The following is a 19,846-nucleotide window of genomic DNA, read 5'->3' on the forward strand; positions in this document are numbered from 1 at the left end:
CTGTAATAATGGCAAAAAAAATTAAAATTAAAAATTAAAAAAAAAAAACAAGAAAAACCTGTTGGTGAGGATGTGAATAAAAGGGAACCCTCTTGAACTTTGGTGGGAATGCAAACTGGTGTAGTCACTGTGGAAGACGATACAATGATTCCCAAAAAAATTAAAAATAAAACTATTCTATGATCCAGTAATTACACTATTGGGTATTTATCCAAAGAAAGTGAAAACAGTAATTCAAAGGTATATATACACCTTTATGTTTATTGCAGCATTATTGACAATAGCCAAATTATGGAAGCAACTCCAGTGTCTTTGATGGATGAATAAAGAACATGTCATTAGATTAGATATAGATACAGATATAGATATAGATATAGATGGTATATAGATATAGGTATAGATATAGAATGGAATATTATTCAGTCATAAAAAGAATGAAATCTTGCTATTTGAAAATAAGCCAGGAAGAGAAAGACAAATACCTTATGATTTCAGCCATTTGGAATTTAAGAAACAACATAAACAAAGGAAAGAAAAAAAATTGGAGAGACAAACCAAAACAGATTCAACTATAGAGAACAAACAGATGGTTACCAGAGGGGAGGTGAGTGGTATGATGGGTGAAATAGGTGAAGAGGATTAAGAGTACACTGATTTTTATGAGCACTGAGTAATATATGGAATTATTGAATCACTATACTGTAGACTGAAATTAATATAACACTCTATATCAACTACACTGGAATTTTAAAAAATCAATAGACATACATGACACATAATTACCACCAAAAGGTGGTGAATTATCTTCTAATTCACCTATTCTCCCCTCTGCCTCTTCAACCCCCGCTGTGGCCATCTCCATTTTATTTTGTACCTCATTTATAGCATTTTTTAATTCATCGTGACTATTTTTTACTCCCTTGATCTCTGTAGCAAGGGATTCTCTGCTGTCCTCTATGCTTTTTTCAAGCCCAGCGATGAATTTTATAACTATTATTCTAAATTCTTGTTCAGTTATATTGCTTAAGTCGGTTTTGATCAAGTCGTTAGCTCTTGCTACTATCTGGAATTTCTTTTAAGGAGAATTCTTCCATTTCATCATTTTGGCTAGTTTTCTGTCCCTTTTGCATTTTAAAAGCTTGGTGTGTGCTCTACACCTGCAAGCACTGCTATATTAAAGGGGGGTCAGAACCTGGCCCCTCAGGAGGTGTTTTGTTTGTTTGTTTTTTTGTTTGTTTTGTTTTTGTTTTTGTTTTTTGGGTTTTTTGTGGTTTTTTTTGGAGATTGTTACTTGCTCTCTGTTGTTGTGGCTTTGGTTATTTTATTACCCTACTCGTAGTGATATTTTGGACCTTCCACCAGGTGTGCTTTGATTTGTTCCTTAGAGTAGCCCCATCTTTTCTCCAGTTTTCCCATTTTCTTCCTGGTAGATTCAGTCTCTTTTCCTCCCAGACCCTGGGGTTCAAAGTCCTTTGGCTTCAGCACTTCTTTGTTTGAGAGATGCAGGAGGTATGGATCCCCCTACCTCTCCACCATGTTGGCCCCGACCCATTCCTATTATCTTCAACAAATAGGTATTTATTTTAAGCTGTTAAATTTTGGGCTGGTTTGTTATGCATCAAAAACAAACTGATAAAATCTTATATCCAACAACCTACCTAAATTCACTTATTTAATGATTTCTAAAAATGTATCTGTAGATTCAGATTTTTTATATGGAAATTCATAAATTTTGCAAATAATTAAATCTTTATTTTGTTCTAATCTTTATGCCTTTGAATTTCTATCTCTGGGTTTAATGTACTACCTTTGATCTTTTATATGATGCTAATAAAAAGTGTCTATAGCAGGTATTTTTAACTCATTTCTAGTCTCAATAGTCTTTTGAATTTTCACCATTAAATATGATAGATAGTTTATCCAACTTTGTAGAGGCCCATCATCAGATTAAGTGGGTTTCCTTCTATTTATTTTTAAAATTCTGAACAGTTTATAAATTTATCAAAAGCTTTTTACACATTCATTAAGATTAATATATGGGTTTTTAATTTTTGTGTTGACTAGATAGGTAGATAGATAGATAGATAGATAGACAGATAAATATCCAGAGGTTATAATTATTATTTCTGGGAGGATCAGTCTCATACAAAGTTACTTCACCACAACTGCAACCCAAAGTCAGGATATCATCTTTTTAAAGTTTCTCTTCCATTTCAGGCCCATTTCCCAACTGGATTGCCTAAATCGTTCTTAGTAGCATTTAGTTTTTCTTTATACATACTGCATATGAAACATTGTGAGTTTTTATGTGTTGCAAATGTTCCTAATCTGTGACTTGCTTTATCATTGTCTCAACAGCATCTTTGGATGAATAGAATATATTCCAAAGTTACAATTTTATTTGAAATTTTGTTTCAGGTTATTGTAGCACACTCAAGAAACTGCCTATCCCAAAGCCATAATACATTCTCTTGTTATCTTCTATAAGATTATTTTGTATTTTACATTCACACTATTTTATAGCCTATAACATTATTATATTGATTCATCTGAATTTACTATTCTAAATACCATAAAACAAATACCAGGATACTAGGAATTTTTTCTTTCCATATGGATAGCCAATTGACCCATGTTGATGGAAAAAAAAACTTTTTTGCCCAATGCTGTATTTTATCAATGGTCTCATTAACCAACTTATATATATTGTACACATTATATACAGTCTGTTGGCTTGTTTGTTTACTATTGAAATATAATACTCTCTCGGTAACATAAATGTTGGTGTCTGGCAATTTAAGTCCTCCAAATTCACTATCATCTTAAATGAGTGACTTAGTTATACTTGGCTACCTAAATTTTCATGTTAATAAAACTATCTGCTGAGACTGTATGGACATTGAATCAAATTTATACATCATTTGGTGATGGGAACTTCTGCTTCTTCTGGGTGAGAAAACTAGAAAAAAAAACAGAAAAAAAGAAAATATCATGTGCTTGAACGCAATCTAGAGTTGCTGAACAATGGTAACTAGGTGCTGAAAATATTGGAGAGGGGATAATGACACATTTGAGCTGAGTTCTTTGGGTGCTTTAATCTCAGCATCTGTAGATTCCAGGCATTGGTAGGATGTGAAAATTCAAGGTTTCCTCTGCAGTAGACCACTATTGGGCATGGGGTACAGAAAAGTAACAGGGACAAGAATGCAGGTGCTTTTTGCCTCAGGATATTTGTCAATTACTTTGCCACATGGGTTAGGACACCTCAAAGAAAGTATACTGAAAGCTAGAAAGCTTTTAGAATTCTCATAAAACAGAAAGGTTTGGAGATGAGAGGTTTGATGAGCAGGCATTCAGTTGAATATTCTAGAGACTCAAGAACATAAGAGGTAATCTGGGCCTTGTTGAGTAAGTAAATGGCTAAAACTATTATTACCAGGCAGAGAGAATGGCAAACCACCCTTTTAAAAAACTTCAGTATTATTTGGAGGCTTTACATTTTTGTGTTCAATGTCAAACATTCAAAAATAATAAAATTATAATAAATTTCTAGGTATGGCAAAAGATAAAAACAACACACAAAAAAATCAAATAAAGAATGCTAGATCCTAGGCGTGTTTTCGTCTGATTGTTGAAAGAAGCTTGATAGAATTGAGAAAAAAGGGAGAGAAAAAAAAAGAAAAAAAGAAAGAAAACGTTTGAAAAGTTAAAATTACAATAAAATAGAATATAATGAAATGATGAAAGTAAAACAGAATAAAACATTTACAAAAATTTCAAAATTATAGTGGAAAAAGTTAAAGAAAAATGTTTTTTATAGAAACAGAAAATAAATCATATTCTGTACTCACAAATAAAAACCAAAAAAAAAAATGAATAGATGGCCCAGTGAACAGATGGAATACAATTAAAATTACTTCCAGTTTCCCCTACAAGTCAAACTATGAAACACTTCATAGTCTGTAAACTAAGCAGGCAGAGAGACTTGTGATGTTTGTTCCTCTAGGGCGCTGTCGGCACAGTTGAACTTGGTGGGGGTTGGCATAACAGCTCCATTCTTCACTAGACAGTGCTGCTTAGTGTCCTATGGTGGATCTTTGTGGCAGGTGTACACATGCATGCACATGCACAGGAGAGGTGAAAATGGCATCACCCAGCTACCCAGTCTCTAGTATCAGAACTCCGTGCTCTTGCCCACCGGCAACCAAACATCCCTCCTTTGTCTCCCACTTCAGTCCACTCCCCACTTCTACACTGTCTGCGACCAAACCGTCAGCCCACCAAGCAGCAACTCCCTCCTGAGTTTTATCTCAGAGACGGCTGTGTTACCAAACCCAGCACTGAGGGCCCTGCAGCTTTGACCCACTCAGACCCTCTGGGGGAAGGTTTGCTGAGCAATGGCCAGGTGCCTGGCCTGCCTACCCCTGGGAATGTTCAGATCATCTTGCTGCTAAAGATGTCCAGAGACTGCAGCTGGGTGCCAGCCTGCCCCTGAAAAAGTTTGCATGATCATGTAGCAGCAGCCTTTCAGGGATTATGGTAAATCAAACATATATCTGGCACCAGGATTCACCACCCCTTAATGTCCTTATTCCAACATCAGCAAACATGGCTGTCCTCCAGGGTCTGCTGGGACCTTTGCCTGTGGGGAGGCTGCACAGCCTCTACCATATGTCCTCTCAGACACCTCAGATTTCGCTGTCTGATCCTGGGGATTTGCCCTTCCCACCAGAGCTCTGCCAGGGATCGAGCTACAGAGTTTCAGAATATGCACTCTCCTGTTCATACAGTCTTAAGGTTATCCAAACCCTCTCCTTCCCCTTTCCCCTTTCTGCCTTTCTTATTAAGTCCCTTATGGGTGTTTCCACTTTTTCTCTTTCTCTCCACCTGCTTTTAGGGAGAGTACTTTTCCTGTACTCTGTCCACTGTCTCCATCCTCTCCCCACAAGCAAAAACAGCTCCCTACCCTCCATGGCTTTTCTCTCCCCCAGTTTACCTCTCCACACCATGAAGCTGCTGAGTTCTGTGGTTCAAGTTATGCAGATTGTCATGTTTATCCTCAGATCAATTTTCTAGGTGTGCAAAATGGTTTGGTGTTGATCTAGCTGCATTTCAGGAATGAGAGACACAAAAAACTTGCATGCTTCTCTGCCATCTTGGCCCCCCTCAATTTGCTAATATCTTGTTGAGAATTTTTGCATTCGTGTTCATCAGAGAAACTGGCCTAAAATTCTCCTTTAGTGGGGGATTTGTCTGGTTTTCGAATTAAGATAATTCTGGCCTCATAGATTGAGATTGCAACTTTTCCTCCCATTTGTATTTTTTGGAACAGTTTCAAAAGAATATATATTAATTCTTCTTTAAATATGTGGTAGATTTTCCCTGGAAAGCCATCCTGCCCTGGACTTTTGTTTGTTGGGAGATTTCTGATTAGTGTTTCAATTTCTTTGCTGCTTGTGGATCTGTTCCAATTTTCTATTTCTTCCTATTTCAGTTTTAGTAGTTTATATGTTTCTAGGAATCTATCCATTTCTTCCAAATTGCCTTATTTGTTGACATATAGTTTGTCAAAATATTCTCTTATAATTGTATTCCTTTGTTGGTTGTGATCTCTCTCATTCTTGATTTTATTCACTTGAGTCCTTTTGCTTTTCTGTTAAGTCTGGCTAGGAGCTTATTATGTAAATTATGTTTTAAGTTTATTTACTTATTTTGAGAGAGACATAGAGAGAGAGCAGTGGAGGGGCAGAGAGAGAGAGGAGAGAATCTTAAACAGGCATTGCACCATCATCTCCTGAGCCAAGAGATCATGACCTGAACTGAATTCAAGAGTCAGATGCTTAACCGAGGCATCCCTCAATTATGTAAATTCTAGCAAAGAACTAGCTCCTAGTTTCATTGAGATGTTCTACTGATTTTTTTAAATTTTGGTATCATTTCTGCTTTAGTCTTTATTATTTCCCTCTTTCTGCTGGTTTTGGGCTTTATTTGCAGCTCCTTTAGGTGTAAAGTTAGGTTGTGTATTTGAGACTTTTCTTCCTTCTCAAAGAAGACCTGGATTGCTATATACTTCCCTCTTATGACTGCCTTTGTTGCATCCCAAAGGTTTTTGACTATCATGTTTTCATTTTAATTGGATTCCATGTATTGTATTAATTTCCATGTATTGTTGGGCTTTCCAAAAAAAATTATTTTGTTTGAATTTTGTGTGGGGCCCAAAATAAGAGAAGGTTCTGCAACAGGTACAGGCTTCAAATCAAACTGCTTTACCACTTGGGCCATATGATCCAACATATTCCATGATGGTTGAAGTGTCAGTTGCAGGTAGGGATGCTCTTTGGAGCCTTTTGCAGGCTCCACAGATGCATATCATAATGCAGGTCTTTAGGATTTTGGAGGAAATCCCTGCCATAACCTATAGATAACTACTTTCTTTTTTCAGAAACAGCTCTTGGCCTGCTGCTGGGTCTTTGTAGAAATTGAATTCCTGACCATGGGCCACTGACTTCCATACAACCTCAGCTTCCTATCATGAACTGAGTGTTTTCTGACCCACCAAGCCATGAAATTAATTATGCACAACAGCACTCCATCATCAAATGTAAATACTAATAACATGATCAGACCCAAGCAGGCCCTGAAGGCAGAGGTAAGTTACATAAATAAGTGGCTTAAATGCTCATGGTCCCCTCTATTGCCACAGTGCCTTGTCTCTCCCTCCAAGCTTATACTTATGGCCTTATGGGGTTTATTTACCATTAGCTGAAGAAAGAGAAGACTTGGACCTAGTTTACAGATGATTCTGCACAGTATGCAAGAACCACTAGAAAATGGAGAGCTAAAACACTACACTCTTTCGCTTGGACATTCCTGAAGACAGCAGTAAAAGGAAACCCTCCCAAGAGGAAATAACTTCAGGCAGTGTACTTAGTTGTGAACTTTTCTTGGAAGGAGTAATACCAAGACATGTAATTGAATATTGATTCATGGGCTGTAGCCAACGGGTTAGTTGGATGGTCAAGCACTTGAAAGGAAGAGAAGTGGGAAATTGGTGACAGAGAAATTTGGGGAAAACTTTTATAGATATACTTCTCTGAAAAGGCAAAAAAAAGTGAAGATAGTTGTGTCCCAAGTGGTTTTTAACTAAATGGGGAACTCAGCAGAGAAGTTAATAATTTTAATAATCAGACAGAGAGGACGACTCATTCTGTGGATACTAGTCAGCCTATTTCTCTAATCACACCTATTCTTTCTGAAAGGGCTCATGAACAAAGTGGTCATGGTAACAGAGATGGAGGTTATGATTTGGCTCAACAACATGAACTTCCACTCACCAAGCCCTACATGGTTACAATCACTGCTGAGTGCCTAATCTGCCAGCAGCACAGGTCAATTCTGTCAGGTATAGCACCATTTTCTAGGATGATCAGCCAGATAGAAAACTAGTGACAGGTTGATTACATTGGACCAGTTCCATCATGGAAGGGACAACGTTTTTCTTTATTGGAATAGAGTCTTGCTATGGATTTTGATTTGCTTTCCCTACATGCAGTGCTTCTGCCAAAACTATCCTCCATGGAATTATAGAATGCCTTACCTATCATTATGTTTTCTACTCAGCATTTCCTCTGATCAAGGAACTAACTTCAGAGAAAAAGAAGTGTGGCAATGATCCTGGGCTCATGGAATTCACTAGTCCCCCACTATCCTGAAGCAACTAACTTGACTGGAATGGCCTTTTGAACACTCAGTTACATCATCAGCTAGGTGGCAATATCTTTTGGGGCTGAGATAAAGTTCTCTACAAGACTGTTTATGCTCTGAATCAGTGTTCATATATGGTGCTATTTCTCACATAACCAGGATTCATGGGTCCAGGAATTGAAGGGTGGAAATATAAATGGGACCATTCATTATGACCCCAAGTGACCCACTAACAAAATTTGTGTTTCTTGTTTCCATGACTTTATGCTGTGCTGGCCTGGAGGTCTTCTTCTCAGAAGGAGAAATGCTTTCATGAGGAGACACAACAATGATTCCTTGAGAAGGAGATTGGAATTTTTCAGGATTTCTCTTAGTATTACCATGCCCTATAATTAAAGCCAATAGAAAACTACCACAACAGGACTGCTAATGGTCCAGACCCTTCAGAAGTGAAGGTTTTGGTCACCAAACCATCCCAGGTGCTTTCTGAGGTCAAAGAGAAAACAGAATGGGTCGTAAAAGAACGTAGTTGTAACTACCAGCTACAACCACATGACACAAAAGTGAAGACTGTAATGTCATGAGTGTTTCCTCCTTATAATGTCATAAGTACATTTTTGTGTGTATATATAAATATCTTAAACAAATATCTTTGTTTTCTTTCCTCCCTTACTCTCTTATAGCATAAGACATTTTGACTTTATGTCAGTATTTAAGTATTGCTGATTTTAAATCATAGTATTTAAGTTAAAAGATATTAAGAGAATAGTGAACATCATTCAAGGATTTTATCTACTTTTCTGGGTAAGGAATTAGTGCATTTTTGTTTGTATTCAGTATACTTATATCACATTATAGTTATGATATTTGGAGAATAAGTATATGATTGCAAGTTGAGCAGGGATAGACTTGTGATGATTAATTTTATATGTTAACTTACGAACCACCAGAAATCTGATAAATCATTATTTCTGATTGTGTCTGTGAGTGTATCTCTGGAGGAGATTAGCATTTTAATCAAAAGATTGAGTGAAGATTAACCTCATCAATGGAAGTAGGTATTATTCAATCTTTTGAGAAACTGATTAGAAAAAAAAAAAGACAGAGAAAGGATGAATTTGCATTATGCTTAAGCTATGACATTCATCTTCTCCTGCCTGGGACATGCATTGGCATTCCTGGTTCTCAAGTTTTGAAGTCATACCTAAACTTAGACCATGGGCTTTCCAAGTCTCCAGCTTTCACACCCATACTAAATTTCACTATGACCTTCCCTGGTTCTCCACATTCCACATAGCAGATCATTGGATTTTTTGGCCCCCATAAATATATGAGCCAATTCCTATAGCAAATCTTCTCATTAGCTATCTACATTAATCCCTCTCTCTATATATCATCTATCTATAATATATCTACCTATCTATCATCTATCTGTCATCTCATCATCAATCATTGATATTCTATTCATTCTGTTTCTCTGGAGAACCTTGACTAATGCATTTTTTTATTATAACTTACTCTTAAGAATAAACATTTTCATTATAATTTTAACTCTATGAACACTTTCACTGTTAAAGTTGATCAAGATTTTTTTTGTATAAGGTTTTTTATATAAATTTCCATGATATCTTTCCATTCTTTACCTTGAACCTTTATATAACTGAGGTACATCTTTTGTGAGCAGCATATAATTGAGAATTATTTCCAAATCATTTTTTTTGATTGGCAATGGACCTGACTATAATGTAACTACATAGCATTGCAATTTAAAATATAATAGTGACCTTTAATCATGACATTAGATTTATTATAACCTTTCTTTATCTCATGCCTACTGCTTAACAGAGTTAGTGCATACTAACAATTAGTATAACTTAAAAAATAAATATATAATATAAAAATTCATAAATATGACTTTCTTACAAATAATTCATCTGTAGAATTTTATATGTAACTATAAATTTATATTACATTTGTTATATGAGAAATCTTCCATCTTTTCTTGTTAGATCAGAACCATAACATGCAGGTTTTGAATCCCAATCAGGCAATGCAGGTAACTGCGGTTTGTTTTGTTTTTGTTTTTTGGGTTTTTTTTGTTTGTTTTTGTTTTTGTTTTTTTCATTTTTTCTGTCCATCGAAGATAATTATTCTGGAAGAATAAATGAAAGGGAAAAAGTTACCTGTTTGACCAATCAAGTTAAAAATGATTAATTCAACAAATAGCATGGGGTTACCCTTATTATAGAGTTCTATCATGTTATTTATTTTTAACCAACTTAATACACAAATGCTCAAAGATTAAATGTTATAAGAAACAAATTTAAAACATCACACTGCAAATAAATTTTTAAATGAAAATTGGAAAGTCATTTATAGTTTACAATGCCTATGACATAGTTTACAATATTGAAAAATATTTTTGAATTCAATTTTTATTCTATGTAGCAAAATATCACCATTAAATATATATTATGTTATTTAAATTTATCTAATACATTAATTTTTCTGTTTCTCTCTCTCTACCTTTCACTATTACATTATTTTATACTCACTGTGATATGATGGATTGTTTTCCTGGCTACTCCCTAGGTTCACTCTCACTTTCAAGTTGCCTATATATTTCAAAATAAATATAATCACTTAAAATTATATTTTTTTCTAAACTGTTCCACAAAACTCTGTATACACTTTCAATATTGAGACAGCTTTGAATTCCTATATAGGATCTGAGACTAAGCACTCCTTAAGAATATATTACCACTGGGGCACCTGGGTGGCGCAGTCGGTTAAGCGTCCGACTTCAGCCGGGTCACGATCTCGCGGTCCATGAGTTCGAGCCCCCTGTCAGGCTCAGGGCTGATGGCTCAGAGCCTGGAGCCTGTTTCGGATTCTGTGTCTCCCTCTCTCTCTGCCCCTCCCCCATTCATGCTCTGTCTCTCTCTGTCCCAAAAATAAATAAACGTTGAAAAAAAGAATTTTTTTTTAAAAAATTAGAAAAAAGAATATATTACCACTGAGAACACTGATCAATTAGTAATCAAGATTAACATGAGAAAAAAATAGATTAATGTAAATTTACCTAAAAATGAATGCATAATTTTCATATTAATGACACTATTAGCTAAATAACATTAAGCTTTCTTGTGATTCATCTTCTGCCATATTTATTTCTATGAATTTTACCAGCTACTTTCTCTCCCAAAGATATTTGGTATCATTTTTCCACAATAAAGTCACCCAACATATGAATATCCTTACAAATTGAATTATGTTAACTATTTTACAACCTGCATATTATTTCAGAAGTGTTACATAACATTTTCAAATCATTTTTGTGAAACGTATTCTCTTTTATTTATATTATCTTATGAACTTTAAATATTTTAATAAAATTTAATGTTTATTAAGTAAAATGAATAGCAACACAGAACCCAAAGGCACAAATTATTTTATAGCAATTCCTCTGAAGAAAAGTAACACAAGTATAATATTTATTTTTATTTTTGAAGCATATTTTCAGATGTTTCTAAGGTTTTTTTAATGAAAACTTATTTTATTTTTTCTAAAGATTAGCCTTGACTTGGGGCGCCTGGGTGGCGCAGTCGGTTAAGCGTCCGACTTCAGCCAGGTCACGATCTCGCGGTCCGTGAGTTCGAGCCCCGCGTCGGGCTCTGGGCTGATGGCTCAGAGCCTGGAGCTTGTTTCCGATTCTGTGTCTCCCTCTCTCTCTGCCCCTCCCCCGTTCATGCTCTGTCTCTCTCTGTCCCAAAAATAAATAAACGTTGAAAAAAAAAATTTAAAAAAAAAGATTAGCCTTGACTATAATCTCAATAGTTCAGTCTACTATTTATTAACTTTTTTTTTTTTAATTTTTTTTTTCAACATTTATTTATTTTTGGGACAGAGAGAGACAGAGCATGAACGGGGGAGGGGCAGAGAGAGAGGGAGACACAGAATCGGAAACAGGCTCCAGGCTCTGAGCCATCAGCCCAGAGCCCGACGTGGGGCTTGAACTCACGAACCGTGAGATCGTGACCCGGCTGAAGTCGGACGCTTAACCGACTGTGCCACCCAGGCGCCCCTATTAACTTTTAATCTTTTCAACCTTTGGTTGCCTAACTTTCAATTTATTTAACAGCCTAAAAGACTAATTACTCTTTTAGATTTCTCTGTTTCCTTTTAATAAAATAGTATGCACAAAATACTTTGAAATATATAAATAATAAAAAATAAAGTAATAATGTTTAATACATATTTAATAATTAAGATCAAATAATAAAAAGAGGTAGAAAAACATTAACTAAAAATCGTTTCCACTTAAATTTATCCCAACAGAGTTCAAGTTGTTACAATATTAAAATTCCTGACCTTTTAAATATTCTATTTATTATGCACTATACTGATTATTAATATATTAAGTATTATATTTTACATGAAGATAAAAATTAAATCTGAATTATTATTTATATCATCATGCTGTTATTTATTAATAGGTCATATATACGCCAAAAAATTATCAAAAGAATGAATCTTAAATATGAAATCAATATACTCATCGCTTGTATACTCCTCAGTTCTCCATTTGTTTCTTTGGAAATAAACTTTTACCAGTGCGGCAATCAGTAAACAGAGAATAATGAAAAAAGGAATGAGTAGGAAAAATGGCCATCTTGTAGGTTTGGAATGATAAGCATTTTCAATGTAGCGTCTTTCTAGGAGAGAAAACACCAGTGATTTGAAAGCAATTACCAGGAATATAATAAAGACAATTCTTAAGGGGGTCTATCCACCAAGATCTAACAACTGTAAATATTTATGCCCCCAACGCTGAGACACTAAAATATGTACATCAATTTGTCACAAACATAAAGAAAATCATTGATAATAATACAATGCTATAAGTGGGGACTTTAACACCCCATTTAAAACAATGGACAGGTTACCTAAGTAGAAAATCAATAAGGAAACAATGGCTTTGAATGACACACTGTACCAAATGCACTTAACAGATATATTAAGAACATTTCATCCTGAAGCAGCAGAATACCTATTCTTCTCCAGTGAACATTTAACATTCTCCAGAATAGATAGCATACTGGTTCAATTCTCAGCCCTCAACAAGTACAAAGAGATCAAGCTCCTACCATGTGTATTTTCTTACCACAACACTATGAAACTTGAAATCACAAGAAAAATTTTAGAAAAAACAGAAATACTTGGATATTAAAGAACATTCGACTAAAGAATGAGTGGGTTAACCAAGAAATTAAAGAGTAAATTAAAAAGTACATTGAAGCCAATGAAAATGAAAACACAATAGTTCAAAATTTTTGGGATACAGCTAAGGCAGTCATAAGAGGGAATTATATAGCAATCCAGGCCTTCCTAAAGAAGGAAGAAATGTCTCAAACACACAAGCTAACTTTATACATAAAGTGGCTGGAAAAAGAACTGCAAATAAAGCCCCAAACCAGCAGAAGAAGGGAAATAATAAAGATTAGAGCAGATCAAAGATATGAAAAAAGATAGTAGAAGGGTGCCTGGGTGGCTCAGTTGGTTAAGCCTCCTACTTCAGCTCAGGTTATGGTCTCTCAGTTTGTGAGTGTGAGCCCCACATTGGGCTCTGTGCTGACAGCTCATAGCCTGAAGCCTGCTTTGGATTCTGTGTTTCCCTCTCTCTCTCTGCCCCTCCCCCACTCATGTGCACGCTCTCTCTCTCAAAATGAGTAAACATTTTTTTTTAATTAAAAAAAATAGTAGAACAGATCAACAAAACTAGGAGCTGGTTCTTTGAAAGAATTAACAAAATTGATAAACCTTTAACCAGATTTATCAAAATTAAATAGGAAAGGACCCAAAATAAATAAAATCATGAATGAAAGAGATCACAGCCAACACCACAGAAATACAAACAATCACAAGAGAATATTATGAGCAATTATATGACAAATAGAGCAATCTGGAAGAAATGGATAAATTCCTAAAAACAAATAAACTACCAAACTGAAACAGGAAAAATAGAAAATTTGAATAGACCCATAATCAGTAAAGGAATTGAATCAGTAATCAAAATATCCAAACAAACAAGAGTTCAGTATGAGATGGCTTCTCAGGGGAATTCTACCAAACATTTAAAGAAAATCTAGTAACTATTCTTTTGAAGCCATTCCAAAAAATACACATGGAAGGAAAACTTCCAAACTCATTCTATTAATCCAGAATTACCTTGATTCCAAAAAACAAATACTCCATTGAAAAGGAGAATTACATACTAATTTCTCCAATTAATATGCGTGCAAAAATTCTCATATTAGCAAAAAAATCCAACAATACATTAAAATCATTATTCACCACAATCAGGTAGGATTTATTCCTGGGCTTCAGGGATGGTTCAATATCCACAAATCAATCAATATGACACAACACATTATTAAAAATGTATAAGAACCACATAATCCTCTCAATAGATAGAGAAAAAAACATTTGAAAAAACACAGCATCATTTTTTGATAAAAAACCCTCAAGAAAGTAGGGATATAAGGAACATACCTCAACATCATAAAGACCAAATATGAATGACCCACAGCTAATATCACCCTCAATTGGGAAAAACTGAGACCTTCCCCCTAAGATCAGGAACACAGCAAGGTTTTCCATTCTCACCACTGTGGTTCAACATGGTCCTGGAAGTCATAGCCTCAGCAATCAGATAACACAAAGAAAAAAAAAAGGCATACAAACTGTCAAGGAAGAAGTCAAACTTTCACTCTTTGCAGATGACATGATACTCTACATGAAGAAAACCTGAAGAACACCACAAAAAAAAATTGCTAGAACTGATCCAGGAATTCAGCAAAGTCACAGGATATAAAGTCAACATACAGAAATCAGTTGCATTTATATACACCAATAATGAAATAGCAGAAAAAGATATTAAGGAATCGCTCCCATTTACAATTACACCAAAAACCATAAAATACCAAGGAATAAATTCAACCAAAGAGGTAAAATATCTGTATGCTGAAAACTATAGACAGCATATGAAAGAAATTGAATAAGACACCAAAAAAATGGAAAAATATTCCATGGTAATGGACTGAAAAACAAATATTGTTAAAATGTTGATACTACCCAAAGCAGTCAACACATTCAGTGCAATCCCTATCAAAAAAACACAAGCGTTCTTCACAGGGCTACAACAAACAATTCTAAAATTTGTATGGAACCAGAAAAGACCCCAAATAGCCAAAGTAATGTTGAAAAAGGAAACCAAAGCTGGAGGCATCACAATCCTGGACTTCAAGCTGTATTACAAAGCTGTAATCATGAAGACAGTATGGTACTGGCACAAAACGGACACATAGATCAGTAGAACAGAATAGAAAACCTAGAAATGGACCCCACTAATCATTGACAAAGCAGTAAAGAGTATCCAATGATAAAAAGATAGTCTCTTTAGGAAATAGTGTGAGGAAAACTGGACCATGACATGCAAAAGAATGAAACTGGACCACTTTCTTACAGCATACACAAAAAAAAATAAATTTACCATGGATAAAGACCTAAATGTGAGACAGGAAACCATCAGAACCCTAAAGGAGCAAATAGGCAACAACCTCTTTGACCTCGGCTGCAGCATCTTCTTACTAGGTATGTCCTGGAGGCAAGGGAAACAAAAGCAAAAATGAACTATTGGGACCTCATCAAAATAAAATGTTTCTGCACAGTGAAAGAAACAATCCTTTTAGCAAAGGTAAAAGGCAACCAACGGAATGGGAGAAGATATTTGCAAATGACATATCAGATAAGGGATTAGTATCCAAAATCTATAAAGAACTTATCAAAACCCAACACCCAAAAAACAAATAAACCAGTGAGGAAATGGGCAAAAGACGTGAATAGACACTTTTCCAAAGAAGACATCCAGATGGCTAATAGACACATGAAAAGATGCTCAACATCACTCATCATCAGGGATGTACAAATCAAAACCACAATGATATATCACCTCACACCCACAGAATGGCTGAAATTAACGACTCAGGCAACAACAGATGTTCGTGAGCCTGCAGAGAAAGGGGAGACATTTTTGCATGTTGGTGAGAATGCAAACTGGTGCAGCTACTCTGGCAAACACTATGAAGGTCCCTCAAAAAATTAAAAATAGAGCCATCCTAGGACCAAGCAATTGCACAATTAGGAATTGATCCAAAGGATACAAAAATGCTGATTTGAAAGGCCCTATGCACCCCAATGTTTATAGCAGCGCTATCAACAATATCCAAATTATGGAAAGAGCCAAATGTCCATTGACTAATGAATGGATAAAGATGTAGTATATATATACAATAGAGTATTACTCGGCAATCGAAAAGAAGGAAATCTTGCCATTTGCAACAACGTGGATTGAACTACAATGTAATGTTAACTGAAAAGTCAGTCAGAAAAAGACAAATATCATTATGTGGAACTTAAGAAACAAAACAGATGGACATAAAAGAAGGAAAGGAAAAGTAAGATAAAAACAGAGAGGGAAGCAAAGTCTTAAATACAGAGAACAAACTGAAGGTTGCTGGCAGGATGTTGAGTGGGGGGATGGGTTAAATGTGTGATGGACATTAAGGAGGGCACTTGTTGGGATGAATCACTAAATTCTATTCTTGAAATCATTATTACACTATATGTTAACTAACTTTAATTGAATAAATAAATAAATAAGTAAATAAAATTTCTGGAGAGTCATTTAAAAAATAAATCATTTCTATATTTTAATATGACTATTAGCATAAAATTTTTAAACTTTTATAGTTTTATAAATTAACATGTTTTTAAATGAAGTAGATAGGTTTGTAGCATCAGTGCCCCCAAAATTTTTTCTAACTTCTATAATAGTCCTATCCTTTGCTATTTATACTCAGAACTCTTTATTCTGTAGTTTCTCTTCAGAACTGTTTGATAATATAGATGAATAGAAAGTGTGACCCCTGTGAAGAGCAGAAGCAGTCTTTCTCAATGCTCTATTTTTATTAAGAAATACTGTACATGTGATAAAATTTTCATGAATTCCAAAATACCTTTCTTGTATTGTATTGTATTGTATTGTATTGTATTGTATTGGTATGTATTTTCATGTCTTGACTAAGAAATTATTGCTTATTCCAAGGTCATGTAGAAATTTCCCTGCTTCCTGGGGTACCTGGGTGGCTCAGTCAGTTAAGCTCCCGACTTTGGTTCAGTTCATGATCTCACAGTTCTTGGGCTCTGTGCTGACAGCTCAGTGCCTGGAGCCTGCTTCAGATTCTGTCTCCCTTGCTCTTTGCCCCTCCCCCACTCATGCTCTGTCTCTCTCTCTCTCTCTCTCTCTCTCTCAAAAATAAATATTTAAATTTTTTTTAAAAAAATTCCCCTGCTTCCCTCATGAAGATACATAGTTTTCATTTATGCATTTAGATTTATGATTTATTTCATATAAATTGGCAAGTTGAGATTTTAAGGGTCAATGGTCTTATGTAGATATTCAATTGTTATAATACAATGTTTTGAAATGATTTTTATTCATTGAACTATCTTTGTATCTTCCTTGAAAAAAATGTTTAACCATATATCAAGACTCCCTATTCCATATTCCATATCATTGATCTGTTTGTATATCTATCCATTACCAATGCCACACTGTCTTCATTAACATAACTATATTTAAATTTGTAATATACTAAATTCAATATAAGGGAAATAGACTAAGCTTTTTTTCAGGGTGGGTTGTTTTTTTAATTAATTAATTAATTTTTTGGGCTATTCTGAGCACTTTTGCAAATATTTTAGAATCAAATATTGATAGATAAAAAGTTGCATGCTCTTATGATTGGGTTTTTTAATCTATAGATTTGGTGAGAATCTTAAAATAATAAACCTGGTGTACATGGCAAATTTCTCAACTTATTTTTATGTTTAACATCTGTCTGCATTTCTGTTTTAGGTTCAGTGTAAAGATATTATACATATTTTGTTAAATTTATTTCCAAAATATTATATATTTATAATAGTGTAAATAGTACTAATTATAAGTTGGTTTCCATTTACTGCTGTTATTATAAAACAATACTACTAACTTTTGAACATTATTTCCTCTGATCTTTCAAAATATATTACTTCTAGAAGTGTTTTGTAGATCCCTTAGGATTTAATATTGTACTTAACTACAACATATGCAGTCTCATTTCATCCTTTCTGATAATAATCTTTATGTTCTTGATTTCTTGTTTTTTGTTATTGCACTATAGTTAGGATGGCTAGGATTTATGGGAAAATGTTGAATAGGTATAGTGACAGCATAATTTATTCCCCTGCTTTGAATTTTTTTTTTTTGAAAAACAATGTACGTCATCATAAGTTGTATTAGGTACATTTTCTGTTGATGCTGTTTATCAGATTGATCAAGTTTACTTCTGTTAGTTTGCAGTTTTTTTAAAAAAAATCATAAATAGGTGTTGAATTTTTTGTCAAATGATTTTTATGCATCACATGAGAAAATTGTATACTTTTTAAAAATAATTTCATTGATTTGATGAATTCCACTGATTGACTTTCAAGTGATACAGGAGACTTGTATTTCTAAGATAAATCCCAATTAGTCCAGATTACTATCCTTTTAATATGGATAGCTATAGAATATGCTAATATATTGGTAAGAATGTTTACATCTGTTTTTATAAAAGATGTTTTTCTGTAACTTTATCTATGTTAACTTACTTGTCTGGATTTGGTATCAGGGTTATATTTTCCTTATACAATGAGGTGATAAAAGTCCTTCCTACCAGTTTTTTGAAAATGGTATTTCTTCCTTGCAAAAATTTTCTGGATTTAACTTGTGAAAACATCTATTTCTAGAGTTGGGGTGGGGGGCTGGTTATTTTTGTTGGTATTGATATTTAAAAATTATAAACCCACAGGCTAAAGAAATTTTAATTCTGGTTTCTTGGTTATATCTTTGATTTATAATTCCTTTTCCATAGGAATAGCCATTTTTACAACTGAATAGCTTTATCAGCCTTGTTTCTTGCCCATAACTAATTGGGACTCAAAGAATTTATGTACTATTTTGATCACTTTTAGTCTGAGCTGATACAATTCCTTTAAAATGTGTGGGCTTCTTGTGTGTCAAATAAAAAGTACACCCCATTAATCAAAGGAAAAGTCATGCCCACAAATCTTTTTGAGATAAAATTTTTTCTATATTGGACCCTGGTGAGGCTGCTATGAGATAACTTATTCAACATTCTTCATAGCCTTACTTTTTCAGAGTTTTTAGAAGCATTCTAATACAACACTTAGAAGACCTTTTGCATAGATAAGATCTATAAAATTCATCACTTTGGTTTTTTTTAGGATTTAAAAGAGTCTTACAGTCACATGCTTGACTTAATTGTTAACTGATGTCAAATTTTATTGTTCAATATCTCAGATTTAGTTTTTAGCTATTTCTCTCAATAAGCATGTTTTGTTGGAAGAGTCTAAGGATGAGAATATTTTATTTTCAAACTAAACCAAAACAAAACAAAACACAAAATCCTGTCTTTTATATTTGATCTACATTTTACTTGAGAATTGAAATGTGTCTTCATTAACTATTACTCTCTTCTCATACTTTATCATAGGCAAATTAAATCACCTACTGGAAATCTTTACAATCTACCTGGAAATCGTGCTGACCAGAACCATAAATTCTATTTTCCATATTGTCACAGGCAACAGTGATGCCAAACAATTTGCCACTTCATAATAAATGTCCTTATTTCTCCAATTTCTAATAACATGTTTTAAAGCTATCTTTGAATTGTTCACCAACAGTATTCTCAAGACAATTTCAACATATACCAAAAGTCTTCAACAGTTTCCTAGATGACTTTCTACCTTCCATGTACCATCCAATTCTAAAGCTAATGCCATATGTCTTGGATTCCTTTTATATAAATACACTATCTAGTTACCAAATTGTTTTCTGTTATAGATAGAAAGAGGTGCAGGAAACTTTACCCAAACATAGAAACTTAAAACAATCATTTAATTGTGTTCATTTTGTGCGTCATGAATTTGGGGAATTCATATTTTGTGTCTCAATGTAGTCAAATTTCAAATAGGG

General features: G+C 34.2%; 1 protein-coding gene across 9 annotated transcripts in view; it reads right to left on the reverse strand.

Annotated features, from left to right (window-relative positions):
- Positions 1-9,488: 9,488 nt before the first annotated feature.
- The window catches only part of ADAM2 (ADAM metallopeptidase domain 2), a 137,011-nt gene continuing 126,653 nt past the window's right edge, over positions 9,489-19,846 (reverse strand). For 2 of the 9 annotated variants that reach the window (XM_047856118.1, XM_047856117.1), the window contains 3 exons: positions 12,260-12,419; positions 10,260-10,319; positions 9,490-9,856 (listed from right to left, as the gene is read on the reverse strand). In XM_047856118.1, the coding sequence (XP_047712074.1) occupies positions 10,286-10,319; positions 12,260-12,419 (194 nt within the window). In that variant the 3' untranslated portion in view covers positions 9,490-9,856; positions 10,260-10,285. Of the gene's footprint in view, positions 9,857-10,259; positions 10,320-12,259; positions 12,420-19,846 lie in introns of those variants that run through there. The other 7 variants (XM_047856114.1, XM_047856113.1, XM_047856116.1 and 4 more) reach the window with 5 other exon arrangements.

The sequence above is a fragment of the Prionailurus viverrinus genome, chromosome B1, assembly GCF_022837055.1.
Source record: "Prionailurus viverrinus isolate Anna chromosome B1, UM_Priviv_1.0, whole genome shotgun sequence".
NCBI classification, from domain to species: domain Eukaryota; kingdom Metazoa; phylum Chordata; class Mammalia; order Carnivora; family Felidae; genus Prionailurus; species Prionailurus viverrinus.